General features: G+C 32.9%; 1 protein-coding gene across 6 annotated transcripts in view; it reads left to right on the top strand.

Moving 5' to 3' along the window:
• The window catches only part of LOC132701348 (uncharacterized), a 97156-nt gene that overhangs the window by 74018 nt on the left and 7317 nt on the right, over window positions 1-15821 (top strand). For all 6 annotated transcript variants that reach the window (XM_060669176.1, XM_060669175.1, XM_060669173.1 and 3 more), the window contains 3 exons: window positions 6189-6321; window positions 8444-8657; window positions 14948-15120. In XM_060669176.1, the coding sequence (XP_060525159.1) occupies window positions 6189-6321; window positions 8444-8657; window positions 14948-15120 (520 nt within the window). The remainder of the gene's footprint in view (window positions 1-6188; window positions 6322-8443; window positions 8658-14947; window positions 15121-15821) is intronic.

The raw sequence follows: 15821 nt of genomic DNA, 5'->3' as shown, positions 1-15821 counted from the left end.
GTGGTTTTTCAATGCGACAGAACCTTTCGTGAGAGAAAGGTCGCGAACTTCGATTCGGACATTATTTAAAATTTGTTTTGTTCCCCAAGTTTTTAAACGAAAGTCTCAAGATCTCCCTAAATGTCATAATACCCTTAGAATTTTAAGTGAAATCAACCTACAGATTATGGTGCTGTGGCATTTTAAAAACTAATTTCATCAAAAAGCTGTAATTTTCTATTCTATTCTATTCTACAGTCAGAATGAAAAGTAACCAAAACTCTATGGAATTGTATTAACTACATTTTACTACACCTAAAAAACTAATCCTGCCAAAATAACTAGGTTACCATGGAAAAAGTTATACAACATACAGCTTGTTTTTTATATCAAAGGCATAAAAATAAATATATCAAATATTGAACTGAGGTGGCTTTTACTTGATGAAAATCCATTTATCAAAATAAATAAGAACTAAAAGTTTATTTTTTCACGAAATTATATATTTTGCCATGATAATTATTTCGACAACACCGTGTCTTTATAAAATTGATCATTTGAAACAACTGTCATGTCAAAATATATAATTTCGTGAAAATCTGAACTTTTACTTCTTATTTATTTTGTAATGGGAATCTAGTAGCTTTTTTGATGGAATCGGTGTTTTAAAACAACCAAAACCACTGCATATGGGTATAGCAATATGTAACACCTTACTTTTTACAAAACTTCTGGATTCCTCCTGCGTCGGTTTTTGCTGAGTCGAAATTGCTGACGTTTCGCCAATCATCCCGTTAGCTTCTTCAGGGCTTGACTGAAACTGTTCAGCTTTAGCAAAAACCGACGCAGGAGGAATCCAGAAGTTTCGTAAAAAGTATTACAGTAGCCTGTGGAAGTTTCTTTGAAAAATTATGTAAAACCTTTCAATAAATTTTCTCATTAGCTAGCCATTTTGATCAGAAAATACAGAATCTTCTAATAAAAACTTGGAATTATAATGGAAGATATATGTTGCTAAATTAAAGCTTTTTCTTAAAGACCTTCAAACTTTTGGATTTAACTAATAAACTGTAATACTCCTAGGATGTAGTTGACACTATTTGTATTAGATAGCGGCTGTTCTTATGAGCAAACTTATTTATTTATCCACAATTGTTTTAGAAGTTAACTTTCAACTTTTTTGAATGGAAATTAGTTACACGCATCGTACGGATAACAAATTTAGTATTTTGCGAAGAACGTAAAAATAAACATCTACAAAATTCCATAGTTGTTATGAGATAGCAACTTTGCAACCATGAGAATAATTTTAAGATGTAGAGCACAACATTTTATGTCGTCTAGATATTTTAGTTTATCCAATTTGGGATATTCTTTATAAAAAGAAGCAGCTAAATGCAACGTTCTGAATGCTGAACGTTATATGCTAGGTAAAGTCTGTTCATAGATATAAGAAAGTGACTAACTCATACGAATTAAGGAAAGACCCGGGCAAGCTGTAAAAATGAAATATGGCCGAACAGGTCCGTACTTTGCTTAGAATTTAATTATTTGGGGTTTTGTTAGGAAAGATACTAAACAATATTTATTTGTTTATGTATGTATTTATGTTTAAATCTAAAATAAAATTAAAAAATATTTTTAATATTTTTAATATATCAGTATCACTATCGCTATCATCACCCGTTCTAATTATTATTTGTTCTATATTATTTGCAATATGGATATACGATTGTTCTGCTTTTTCTATATGTTTAATAAAATTTGCCCAACTTTGTAGAGGGATGTTAAAAACTTCCGTTTCTATAAGTTTGAGGACATTGAGGATTAAATATACAGTGGTAAGGTGGAGGCCTTAAAACTGTATGCCCTAGAGTTTTTGCATAATTATCACAGACGTATTGCTTTTGTAGGTTCAAGCTTTGTAGAACCTCAATTAATTGATTTTTTTGAAAATAAATGTCGTTATTATACATGTAGTTTTGGATTGTTGCTTTTGTGTCACATGAGGAAGGGGTTTTAATCAACTGTTTACTGTGATAACTTACATTGTCCATTATAATGACGCTATTAGGAGGAATGTGTGGAACTAGTTTGTTTTTAAACCAACCTTCAAATAAATCAGCGGTGGGGTCTTCATGGTAATCCAGAGAAGAATCTTTAATATTTTTCGCAGACAGAGAAAGTCCATTTGGAATCCAACCATCTTTAGATCCAGATGTCGCGTTTGTTTTGTTTATCAGTTGAGTCAACCCAACCCTTTTCCGGGGTATCATAAGTGTCGAACCAGGTTTCATCCAAGTAAGTGTTGAATACACTTCCATATGGTAGTTCTGCCACATTTAACACCGATTTCATCTTTTTCAAGAGTCCTAATTAAGATATCTAATACAGGCACGCTTTGTTCCTCGTATAACTGGTAAATTTTACGCCGTATTATATCTTGATCACTTTCATCTACACTCGCGAAAATGTCAGCATCGTTTCTTTTTTTCCTCGCTGAAATGGGATTATTCACAAGTTCCCATACAGTTGATGTTGGAATTTTTGTCAATGTGGCCGTTTCTTTTAAAGATGCTTGCTTGCTGGCACCACGTTCAATGAGAGTCAAATAAATATTGTTTATAACTTCCTTAGTCTCAATAGAATAGTGTTTCCTACATTTGGGCGCGCGCATCTCCTAAGATACACTAGACTTGCACATATTTTGCATAATTCGCACACGATTCAACACACTCTGTGTTACACACGAAATAAGAATGATTACTAATAAACTTAAACTAAGTAGTATACCAAACCAAAGAATATTAAACACAGGTAGGTACAAAATTATTTTCTATTACGGACCACAATTTTACCTGAATTTAAATTTAGAAATTTTAGGTAATAATCTTGTTGCATTGTATGTTAATGACCACACTTGGATAATCCCATTCAAACGCAATTGGCCACTCTTATATCTATGAACAGACTATATCCGGCAATTTATTCCACGATGGTGACGCTGCTGATAATAAACACACATGGACGTTTGGAAGTATTCCATAATGTTTTCATGTAACCTTTGAACCTTTGAACAGCGCATTTTACCACCATAAGCGACAAAAAAGGATTATTCGTTGCTCTGTTATCGATTTTTGTAGTGTGTGGTATGTAGAAAATGATAGAAGGACAATATTTTTCGATGAAATTACCTATATTTTTACAGTGTGCTTGCTTTCAGTGTCAGTTGGATTTGAAAACAGTAAGCTTTTCCTTTAATGTTGATCACTGGGATGAATCCATGAAAGCACTGAATAGCCAACGATTTTTAACGAACCATTTTGCAAGCGATAACAACATAAACCGTACAACGAAAACACGAAAGTAGTTCAATATTTTTTCCTGTAAAGTCACCAATAGAGTTGCGTAGTACTTCAAATATTTTTGTCGGAATACACTATCATAAGTATTTGCCATCAAGTTCTCCCCTCCTCCACCGATATTTAAAATTTATTGGGTGTCTCTCTTTGAATTAAATATTCGAATATTCATTAATGCCGTGAATTGCAGTTAACACAACTTTTTTAATTACCCAATTTTACTTTGCCTTTTGAATTCCGAAAAGGCCGGATCGTAATCTCGCTAGCGACGATTCCGGTTCTTTTCAGAAAGAAAAGATCAACTAGTTTAACCGACCATACTAGATTAAATTCATTAACTTCCCTTGGACTTTGGCTTTTTATGCCTATTATACCTAGAAAAGCTTCCCACCATCCGCGCGCGCCCGCGCGGTAATTCACAAGGGCATTACTTTCAACGGGGGGTAGTAATAAATCTCTCGTTGCTCCCCGGGGGGATTCTTTTCGCGGACACGCGCGTCCGTCTCGTCGCGATAAGGGTTTCAACGAGGCCCGATAATAGAATCCAAGGGAAGACGAAATTAGAAAATGACAAGGCGTTGACGACGAACGAAAGATATCCGAGATATAAAACCCGTCATTTTTAAAGGATTTTCGGGAAGCGTGGAAAACAAACTGTATCAAAGAAGGTTTAAATCGGTCGGAGAAGTCTTAGTTTAACCTGCCGTTTTATACGAGTTGGTTTCAGGAATTATGTTGCAGTTATCACTAAATAAGGGTTAATTATAAATTGAAAAGAAAAAGCCGTCGGTCTTCTTTCTGTAGGCCTAGGGTGTTTTTTATAAAAAATGTTTCCATATCTCCAGTCAGAATTTACCACGAACAAACCCCTTACACAACGAATTTAAATTTGAAATTTTAGCCAAGATTTATCTATACAAGGGAAGCCCAATTTGGATGGAATGAAAACCACGTCGTGATACGTAAACTCGTGTTTGAACTACAGGGAAATTTTTAAAAGTATGCAATTTAGAAAAGTCCTTATAACCTTACTATTTCTGACAATTCCCGATTTTTAAAGAAACGTTAAAGATATTAATTAATAAAACTAAGCAAAACATTGCTTGTGTAAAACAAATTGGCATATTTAAAAGTCAAAATACCAGAAATCAAGGATAAATAATTTATAGGGAATGTTTCAAAATACTATGATATGACAATGACTTCCTAGTTCGAAAACCAATTGACGTGGTGAAAAAATAAATTACTAAAAACAGCTTTTATTTTTTCACACGTCATCAATGATACGTCAATTTGTTTTCGAACTAGGAGGTCATTGATATCATAGTATTTTGAGACATTCCCTATAAATTCTTTATTCTTGATTTTTGATATTTTGGCTGTACTAAAAACAGGGGACTTTACGTCCATTTTTAACTTTTGAATTGGCGGAGATCCTCAGATTTTCTCAATATTTTGTCAAAACGACGATTATTATTGCTGTAACTACCGTAATTAAGGCTACATGAATGTTTAAACTAACCCTAAAACCGTAAGAGATACAAAAAAAATGCAAAAAACGTAAGCTAAGATCAAAATATTCAATGCTGAATTGGCCCGTATTGTTTATTTTTACGATATTATAGTACTCGTTACCTGGATTTCCGCCAGCGCCTCCCACTAGTTAATAATTAAAAAGTGCATCAAATCTTACTTGGAGCAACATTACAAAAATTGTTTACCACATTTTCGTCTTAAAGGTGAGAATTCTCCTTCTTGCTTTTCTTACAGAGTTTAGGCAACACCAGACATACCGAAAATCATCAAATCCTCTCGAAACTGGCCCATCATCAGAAAATAACTCAGAAAAAACTACTTTTGAAGAAAATAAAGTAAAGTCAAATGAGTAAAATGGGTAAAATGAACTTGCCAAGTGATATTACAAAATATTTTTCTTATACGAAGCAGACGAAGTTAAATATAAACGAAAAACTTTGGTTATGAAATTTTTTTCCCAAATCTTTAGTTGAGAATTTTACCTTCCATACATACTCTTAATAGTACTTGTTAACACATAGAAAGGGTGTTCTTTAATTATATATAAATAATACAGGGTGTGATTCCGAAGAGAAATTAGTTTCAACTATCATATTTTATCCAGTGTCAATAAAAAATCATTTAAATCAAAAACAAAATTCTCACTGCATGTGTGAACTGTTTTTCAAATGAATGTTATACAAAGTGATTTATTAATAATTTGAGATATATTATATGCAGAATCTACAGAATATACGTTTTAAAATGTTGCGCACAAAAACTCGCCTAATCACATCCAGATAATTCTGCAACTTTATATTTAACGATAAATATCTCCAAAAGTATTTTATTTACATACAAACTATTGGAGAATCAAAGAAATTTTACTAAAGCCAGGCACTTATCCCTGTCGTTCGCCTTGGGTAGTATTCAGAAACTTTTATTGATCGTCAATCGTATACTTTCCGCCAAGTACGACAAGGATCCGTCAAATAGTTCTAAAGTACTGGGCAAAAATAATAATTCCATTTTATCTAAGTGATTTGCTTTAAATCTAGATATTTTAAGCTCAACAATCTGCATATATTTTGTTCTGTTTCTAATCCAAGACTCAATATTCAATGGACTTAATGGTAATTTGTAATTTACATTTGATTTAGTTTATTTAATATTTTCTGGATTTAATTAAAATAAGGAAGTCTTAAAATTGAAAAACATTTTTCGTTCCTTAACTCAATTTTTTGTTTCCCAATTAAGTGAAGGGGATCCCTACGTCGTCGTCATTGCTGATCATTATTTCCGGCGCGTGTCGCGCTCTTTTAATTTTTACAGGCTGGAGCAAATGGAGCGATTGGTCCTCCTGCAGTGTCTCCTGTTCGTCGGGCATTCAGCAAAGGACTCGACACTGCTTGCCGATTAAATGTCAAGGGTTCAACGTCGAGCAACGTCACTGTAATTTATTTAGGTAATACTTTAACTAATTGTCGTTCCTAATTCAATTATTTCGGACGATTTGGCGTATAATTTGCGCGAAGACCGGAGCCTAATGGCCTTCGAATGGATTTAATTAAACTTAAATGTTGAGTCTATATCTACAGCTGCCGGATGCGTGAGACCGTCTAAATTCGGCTATCGTAGAATAAAGTTTGCCATTTTGTTTGTTCATTGTTTTGTACGACCGACCGACGGGTTGGTTCCATTACTTTCTTTACATTATCGTAAAAAGCTGAAAGTCTATTTTTAGGCGATGCCTTATTAAATGGATTATACAGAAATAATATAAATATATAATTATCAGATATTAAGGAGTACAATTGTTTTAATAGGTGTTTTTGCTAGTAAGAGGATAAGAAATAATGTGAAGTTTAAACATGAATTTACAATGAATTATGAAACGGACCTTAAAATGGTAGCTTTTCAAAGAATATTAGACTGAATTCAAATACAGTTTTTAAATGGTGTTATTTAAGAAGTGTCGAATATTTGACAGTTACATACTACATCAACTATACATCAAAACTGTATTAAGTTTGTATTTATCACATTACAACAGAAATAAAAGGCACTAACCCTGATATTTTTAATTTTTTTTACCGAAAGTATAATATGCCGTCGTTCGCATTCGAAAGTGAAAAAAGATATGTAGGTAACATATACCTTCCAGTAATATGTAAGTAAGAGCTAAATTAAAAACAAATTCAAATTTCCGATGTCAAAAAATCTCCAGGTACCAATTTTTGTTCGGACATCGGCATTATTTAGTAAATTATAGTGAAAAAACTTTTCATCACCAGTTAGTCACTTTGTCTCAACAAGATCGCTCTTCATGTTTCCTGCAACAGATTATAAGCCGTTTTTATTGATTTCACAATCAACAATGCATATTTTTCATGTAAATTTATCCTTAATAGAGAGAGGTACTATGTTCAAAAGAAAAGTTAGAAAAGTTAGTTAAATTCAAGTCGATGCTTTTGAATAACACCATCTTTAAATTTGATGACATAATGCATCCAGTTACTTTTTAATTTTTTTATTGAAGGATAGTTCGACAATAATACTGTAAACTGACGGATTTGTGTAACCAATACAAACACTGGTCATACTTTAAAACATTGAAAAACATAGACACATATATCCAATTTTATTTCGTCATTCTAGCTGGCAACGCGTCCAGTATCGAAATAATTTTTCTTCAATTGTTCCAAAGAAGGATATAATATAAAAATAATATATGTACAATAAAATATACTGCGGCGAATATTGTTATTATTTAAAACAAAATCTCATATAGCTATTAGAGATGCTTTTGAGAACGTCCATTCAACACGACCTTGACCTCCAACCTCCAACAACCAACATGACCGCTAACATGTCAATAAATTAGGATGCGGCATTTTTACGGCAGTATTTTCTCAAAATATGCGTCGACATCTCTAAATCTTCAGGGTAAACGAGTTAAGTGTATGGATTTCGCTGCTTAGAAAGAAAATTGCCTAAGGCATCAAAGCCATCCGAGGCGCACCAATTTTTACCATAATGGATCCCTTATATTATGTAATCCCAATAACAATTGGTTCACCGCTCCATACCTAATTTAATTTTCATTCTAACTATTTCAGTCTTTTTGTTGAAATATGTTTTTTATATTTATTTTTTATTTAAACGCCCATTTATTCGTGTTTCACTCATATAAAAATTATAGAGGAGCAATTAATAAATACAAAAAGTCCATATAAACTAAAGAATTACATATAAATTCTAAAAATAAAATTTTAGATACAATATAATAACTCTAAGGAAGAAAAGGAATAACACTTTTTAAGTTAACACCAAAGTTGAATTTAACAGAAAACTTAAGCCGCTTACTTTTCCGTTAGAATTGTTGAATTGCTTTGGAAACATAGACTTTTTTTATCTCTTTTCATCTAGTTTTCCTCCCTTTGCACCAAATGCTTAACAAGCTTTAATAAACAAACAAATAAATCGCCGTGGTACAACTCGGGAAGAGAGAAACTATACACAAGTCTAATGGTTCGTTGAAAACGTAGTTAGATGGAAGTTACGAGCGTACGCCATTTCTTTTGCAGCTGCAACGACACCGTAAATCCTCTGGCGTTGAACGAGAGTCGATTTTTCCACCCTTCGAGGAGTCGATGGCAGCCCGTTCCAGATCGGCCGTCCGCGTGGCGCCTCAAACCCAATTCCTATATATGGGTGCCGTCGCTCCAGCTTTTTTCCGACGAGAAGCACATCCCGTTTCCGAGGGAATTCGCTCTATTTGTTACGATGCGGATTCACGACGTATGTACGAATATTTCTTCTTCGGATTCGCGACGGCTCGCCGCTTCTTGTCGGTTTCGTCGGGAGGTGAAGGGGGAAATCGCGATTTTTCGATAAAACGGAATAATGCATACGGGGGCGGGGAGTCTATTGGACGAATTTATACGACACTAGGGAGGGAAATTGGAATACGCGAGTTGAGTCAGCCAAATTTTATGTAGTTCCGTTAAGCGACGAGCGTCGTACAAAAAATCGAATACCCTTTATTCTTTTTGAACAAGAAAATGATGCTCGGACACGAACATTTCTTTATAAAGCACTTCAAGTTACACATAACTTCTGATTATAAATCGTAGTATTTTTAAATACAACTAAAGTAATTAATTTAATGAATAAAAATAAAGATTAACTTTGAGGCGATTCATAAATACACCCCAGAAGAAAAAGTGCAAACCGTAATTCGTTTAATATTTAAAATTTCTTAGAATTCCTCTGGAATTCCTTGACACTTTTCGTATAATTCCTAAGAATTAGTTCGTAATTAGGCGGACTTGCTCCGGAGTTCCTTCATGTTGACATTACAATTCCTCTGCTTTATATTCTTTCCTTGAGTGTTGGACAGTGTTTTCCCACATACTAATATTGATAGACTTATTTCATTCATTTCACTTGAAAAAATAAGCGCCCAATATTTATATAAAATACATGTTATATATTTAATTGTATTTATATTATCTTCGGAAATTCATATAATTTACATACATAATCCAAAATTTTGATCATCCATTAGCAAAATATGTTAAGTATGAACAGTTCATTAATAGAAACACAATTAAAATACATAAATAATAGAATGCAATATTTTTACATAAAATAAGGTATTAAGACATTTATGTATAGGGTACCTGGGAAAATGTTGACAATCGTTAGGATTCAGAAACAGCACGAAACTAGTATATTATGCAACAAGTGTGGTAAACAGCATTTTAGTTACGAGTTTATATGGCATGAGCGGAGCGAATGTTTAATAAACGAGTTTTTCTACTCCCGTCTGTAAAATGCCTAATTACACACCGATCTAGCGTGAGGGAAGCGTCACTTTACCACGTCAGTTTCGTTTTCCAGGGATTTTTTGGCAATCGGATTTGGGAGCAATCGGATGTTTTCGAAGAAGTTTCCCACGCCTTGAATTTTGACGTTTGTCAATTCTGAAGGTTATGTCAGTAAATGTATTCGTAATGTTTTGAGAAAATGTACCCAAAAACTAACGGTCGCAGAGAAAGCATAGTATGCAACACGTTCGGTAAACTTTTTAAGTCACTCGTTTAATAAACACTCGCTCCGCTCGTGTCAAATAAATTCGTGAGTCAAATGCCATTTACCGCACTTGTTGTATAATATACTATTTGCGTTGTGTTGTGTTTATTCCTTTGTTTATATGACATATTCAATAATACATCTCTCTCCGTCAAATGTACACAGTTAAAAAGAGACAACAATACCAGGACCGATCGGAACAATAAACGAGTAGGTTTAATGCTAACTGGTAAATATGTTGTTTGAATGTTAAGAAATTTTTTCTACTCCCGTCTGTAAAATACCCAATTACCTACCGATCTAGAGTGCGGGAAGCGTCGCTTTACCACATCAGTTTCGTTTCCCACGAATCTGAGCCACTTTGGACATTTCCGGAATTTTACGCACGGGTCTGGGAGCAATCGGATGTTTTCGGAGATATTTCCCACGCTTTTAATTTTGACGTTTTTGACGTCCTAGAAAAAGTATAGTATACAACACGTTCAGTAAACTTTTTGACTCACTCGTTTTTTAACACTCGCTCCGCTCGTGTCAAATAAACTCGTGAGTCAAATGCCGTTTACCGCACTTGCTGCATAATATACTATAGTAATCCGATAATCTGTTATTATTTGTAAATTGTTAAATTGTGATTTTTTCGTGACGGTCGTAGGAAAACTACAGTATGCAACATTTTTGGTATACTCAAATGCCGTTGGCCGCACTTGTTGCATAATATGCTATTACCAAAAGATTGTTACTTTTTCTACGACTGATAGTTTTTATGTACATTTGTGCAAAACGAATATATTCACTGAAATGATAATTGGGTATTTTACAGAAGCGAGTAGAAAATAATATATTGACAACATTTTATTTTTATTTTCTACTTAAATATTAGTTCCTGTGAAGAATTTTTAAAGTACTGAAATGCTTTAATAAGAATGCGATGCAATAGGAACCCCTCAAAATAGTTGTTCAGTCGTGAACGCAAATGCAAAATTTTAAACACTAGAAGGAACTATCTTGTAGGTAGTTTGAGCATTTAATTGAAAATTTCTAAGAGAAAAAAAAAACGAATTAATTTTTCATTATAAATAAACTATTGCAAAAAAAACTTGTTTTTACTAATTTTTACAAAAAAACACCTACATATATTTTATGCAATAAATGTGGTAAACGGCATTTGTTTGTTGGAATTTATTTGGCACGAGCGAAACGAGTGCTTAATTAACGAGTGAAATAAAGAGTTTTTTCAACTCCCGTCTGTACAATACCTAATAACCTAACTAACCAAACTTGTTGCATACTATACTTTTTTTACGACCGTTAGTTTCTGGGTATATTTTTGCAAAACAACACGAATACATTCACTGACGTGACTGTCAGAATTGACAAACGTCAATCGGTGAATGTCTACAATAAAATAATGCCATGCTAAACACAAGTTGATAATCGTTTCTGCACCATATATAAAAAGCGTAATCATACTTTTCAACTGTAGTTTTTCTTAAGGGTTGCTACCTCCAAGTTCACTATTTATTGCTATAAAATAAAAAAATATATATGTTGCTAAAAATGTCACATCAAACATTGTAGTTACATATTTTCAGTTTGATTCTTTCGATTGCCATACATTCTTTATAGTGTATATTTATCGAGATTTATTTGTCGTTTTTAAGTTAACAAGGTTGTATCATATCATCATATCATCATATCATCATCGGAAATGTGCGCACGTTGCTATTTTACACCTCATTAAAAAAAAAACTTCCACTTTTCTGATCGAGCCTTGCGACTTCGCAGTGGTGTTTTATCCCGGGGTGTTTTCTAATTTAAAACGCAGCCACTGCTTTTGTCCTCCATTGTTTATCCATCCGAACGGGCCCTCTTCTTTTAAATTCCAAGTCGCGACACGCTTAGAAAGCGCATACAAATTACTTGTCAGACAAAACGCGGTAATGCACTTATACAAAACGAAGGAAAGTTTGAATTTTATCCGCACTGACGGAATTACTTAAACAAATCGAATTTACAAGATACCGTGAAGCTCCCCGGTTTACAGAAAACTCCGATTGGCCCCCCGCCGCCCCCTTCTGGTTCTAATACCCGGGGCGAAATTCTGCATTTGAAACGAGAGACGAACATAAATTCAATGCAATTATCCCGGTGGTGCTCCAGAACTATAGCAACCGTATATGCAGTGGCACGACGCACTGCATAAATAGCCATATAACGTGTGTTTGTTTGCGATTTGGAAATTACAACCCGGTGCATGTTATTTCTCATGTAAAACCGTTTCTGTAATTATGTATTACGTACGCTGGTAAAGTTATATCTTTGTCTGAAAATTTATCTTGGATGTTTATTTTGTTTAAATAATAATCATATTTATTCAAACAAAAGAATCTTTCTCTTACATAAGTAGGAATATTTGAAATAATCTATTAAAATTCGGAATAGTTGTGTTATTTTTCTTTAATTAAGTAAAAAGTTTCCAACTTAGTTACTTAACTCTTTAACGTATTTAGAAGTTACTTCAGTTTACCTAAGTTAATACTTTCCTCACTTATTATTCGGCTCTATATTTATTCTTGCATAGAATTTTTAAAATTTCCACAAAATAAACATGTTACTGTTGCTTAGTGATTTGTTTTATTTTCATTTATTTGAAAGGGTGTTCTTGTTTCTTGTTTCACTTCACTCAAGTTATTTTTCTCACTCCAGAAATAATAATAATATTCACATGTTTTTATTTTTTTAAGTGAAAACCGTACATGGGATTGACAAAAATCAAGAAATTAAATTTCTTTAGAAATGATTGGAGATTGTAAGAATAAGAATTATTACCGTTATTATTCCTGACTTAGTTTGTTTATCTGTTTTATTAAAATACTTCAAAACATTGAAGTATGAATGCAAGATACGTAAACAAATAAATAAAATAAATTTAAATAAGAATCTTTTATTATTTATCTTATTAGGATGTTATGTTATCTTATTAAAACTGTAAAAGTAAAGAAGAACAGTCTTCTATTATTTTTTTTCGGAAAACACTAAACTAAACTAAACTAAAAACTTTTTTATTTTATTTTTCACAAGAAAAGTTCTCAATTTAACCAGTGCAGTGGCGACCTAATTAAACAAAATATTATTTATTCATAGACAGTCAGTCAGTCAGATTTCCTTAAAAAAAAAGACATTTGCATTTATTTGTGAGCACATTTGATTTATCAAATTTTTTTTTGGGTGTTACACGGTTTTCACTTAAAAATAAAGACTAATTTTTCTGGATGCTGTCATATTAACGATATTGTAACGCCCATGCCGAGAAGAGGTTTTATTTTTTTAGCGAAAACCCTACATAGGAATGAAAAAAACAAGAAATTAAATTTCTTTAGAAATGATTGGAGATTATAACAATAATTTTTATTTTAAGAAAAATCAGTGGCGTACCATCATTGTTTGCCAAAATAGACATGTGAAATTCCGTACTTCTGCCACTGGTCTATTTAAAAAAGAAAGTGGTACACTGAATAATGCCTCCCAATACATGGTGCATGTGTGCCTAATTTGATTAAAATATCAAAAGAATCGAAGATATTTAAAAAAATATATTTTATTTTCGAAAACTACCACCCTATATCTCAAAAGTTAAGACATGTTCATATGATGTTTTCTTTTCAAAATAAACCCAAAAATCGCGCCCTTAATTATTATTCAATTAGAAAATACCTTCTATACTAAATTATGTACTTTTTTATTTTACCTTATCTAATCTAGTACCTTTCTCAATTGTCATCCGGCGCCAATGTATATATTTTAGCAAAATCTTTAAAACTGCCCCACAATAAAAATTTCCGATGAATTTAATGAATTTAATAAATTTAAAATATTTTACTTCCTTAAACGATGTCAAGTAAGATTGCATACTGTTCGATATTTTTTTAAATTTAGTTTTGGTTAAGGAACTAACCTAAATTTCTAAATTTTAGAAAAATCATAAATTTTATTATAAAAATAAAAATTATTCACCTTCCACAAACCTTCATACTTTTCGAATTTGTTTACCATTTTGTCTGAAACTGCGCCTTCACCATAAGTGAAGAATGTCGTCCATGAAAATTAAATCTAGAAATTAGATAAATAACACTTTGTTAAACCCTTCTATCGAACATTTGCACCTTTTTTTGCCATTTTGATTTTATGCCAAAATAGAGTACAATGCCACCAATAGGTTTAATTTTTTTGAAAATTGTATTGTATGTTATTTTTTATGCAGCCTCAGAAATGCCCAAATAGCAAATCTAGATGTGACTTCCAAAAAGTTTCGAAGTTAAGCGAATAGAAAGAGATAAAATTAGTAAAATAGAGCAGACATTAGTTTTTATTAATTAATTAAAGGATTTCAAATTGGATTAGAAAAAAATGTTTAAGATGCGTAATTACCATTTGAAAATAGCTAAAGATACAAATTCAAAAAAGCACAGGTTATATTGTTATATGGTTTAATTTATTCCTTAAAAAAATATTTTACGTAAAAATGAAATAAAAATATCATACAGTCTAGAAATATTATAGAATTTGATGAAATTGCGAAATTTAAAATCGAAAGGACGATCGTCAGACTAAAAACTGAATTCGCTAATAAAATTTTAGCACATACGGAAGGAAGCAGGCCACCAAATCGTGCGCTGATCATCTTAATATGCATACTGAATTCAGTTGGACCCGTAAAAAAATCGTTGAAAGCGTGCAACGATAGAAAACTTTGTCCGCTAAGGAAACTAGTGATTTATCGGATAGGAATGTAAACCAAATAAACCGCCATCCGTATCGAGAAACTTTGAAAAATCCCATCGCCTTTCGAATTATCTTAACAAATAAAATTTACGAGTGTTTCGCAAAGTTTTACGGAACTTCTGGACCGCGTTTTAAAGAACCGAACTCGGGTTTTATCAGGAAAATCTGACATTCGACGACTATTAGAAACGATGTAGTTACTCCAATTTCAGAGCACTATGGGGACGGTATTCAGTTTACGATCCCGACGACGCCAAGACACTTACCTCTCTCTGGAAGTTGCCGGTTCTGATTTGAAACTGATACACGCCGCTGCCAACGGAACCGACGTAGTTCGAATACCGGCCACGATAGATGATAATAAATGGCATCAGATCGCAATAAGGTAAGTCGGAGGGTACGTCCTCAGTATTGAGAAGGATAAGTTACCATATTTGCTTAGTTATTCAAATCTTCCTTGTACTGAAAAATAGATGAGTGATGAGTGGGGAGGAATAATATGGATAAATTTTGTATTGCCCACAAAGAAGGAACAGAAGTAGAAGTCAAATTTTCAATATCTTTTAAACCTACTCAAACCGATTTACTTTAACTTAACTTTTTTGAAATATACAGTTTATAATAGTACATTTTTATTTTTTAATGCCTGATTTAAATACCTTCATACAGCCAATGCGAAACGGGGCGGAGCGCCATCTTGCATGAACCACATGTTTTGTCTCAAGTGTACCTCAAGGGTACCTCTTCCAGCAAAGGTGGTAGTTCCTCTTGGAGAAAATACAAATGCATTTCCCCATTAAGCGATCCGTTAAAGAAATGAAATCCTATGAGTATTATCTCCTATATTACCTGCCCAATCCAATTTTTGCATTTGCATTTACATACCAGCCTCGTCAGTGAACAAAATGACATTTTAAGAATTGCGGGTAATTTTGAATTTTTCCTAAAATTTGATTGCATAAAATTACTCCCAATTGATCATCACCCTCATGCAGTGCTCGAATCCTTTGAAGATGAAACGACCTAAGATCATTTTCAAGGAAAATTTCCCAAACTGTAGAGCAAGAAATTTTTTCCTGAGCAACA

This window comes from Cylas formicarius, unplaced genomic scaffold (genome assembly GCF_029955315.1).
Source record: "Cylas formicarius isolate icCylForm1 unplaced genomic scaffold, icCylForm1.1 PGA_scaffold_4__25_contigs__length_36172078, whole genome shotgun sequence".
Lineage (NCBI taxonomy): Eukaryota > Metazoa > Arthropoda > Insecta > Coleoptera > Brentidae > Cylas > Cylas formicarius.
This window is presented reverse-complemented; position numbering and strand designations above follow the sequence as displayed.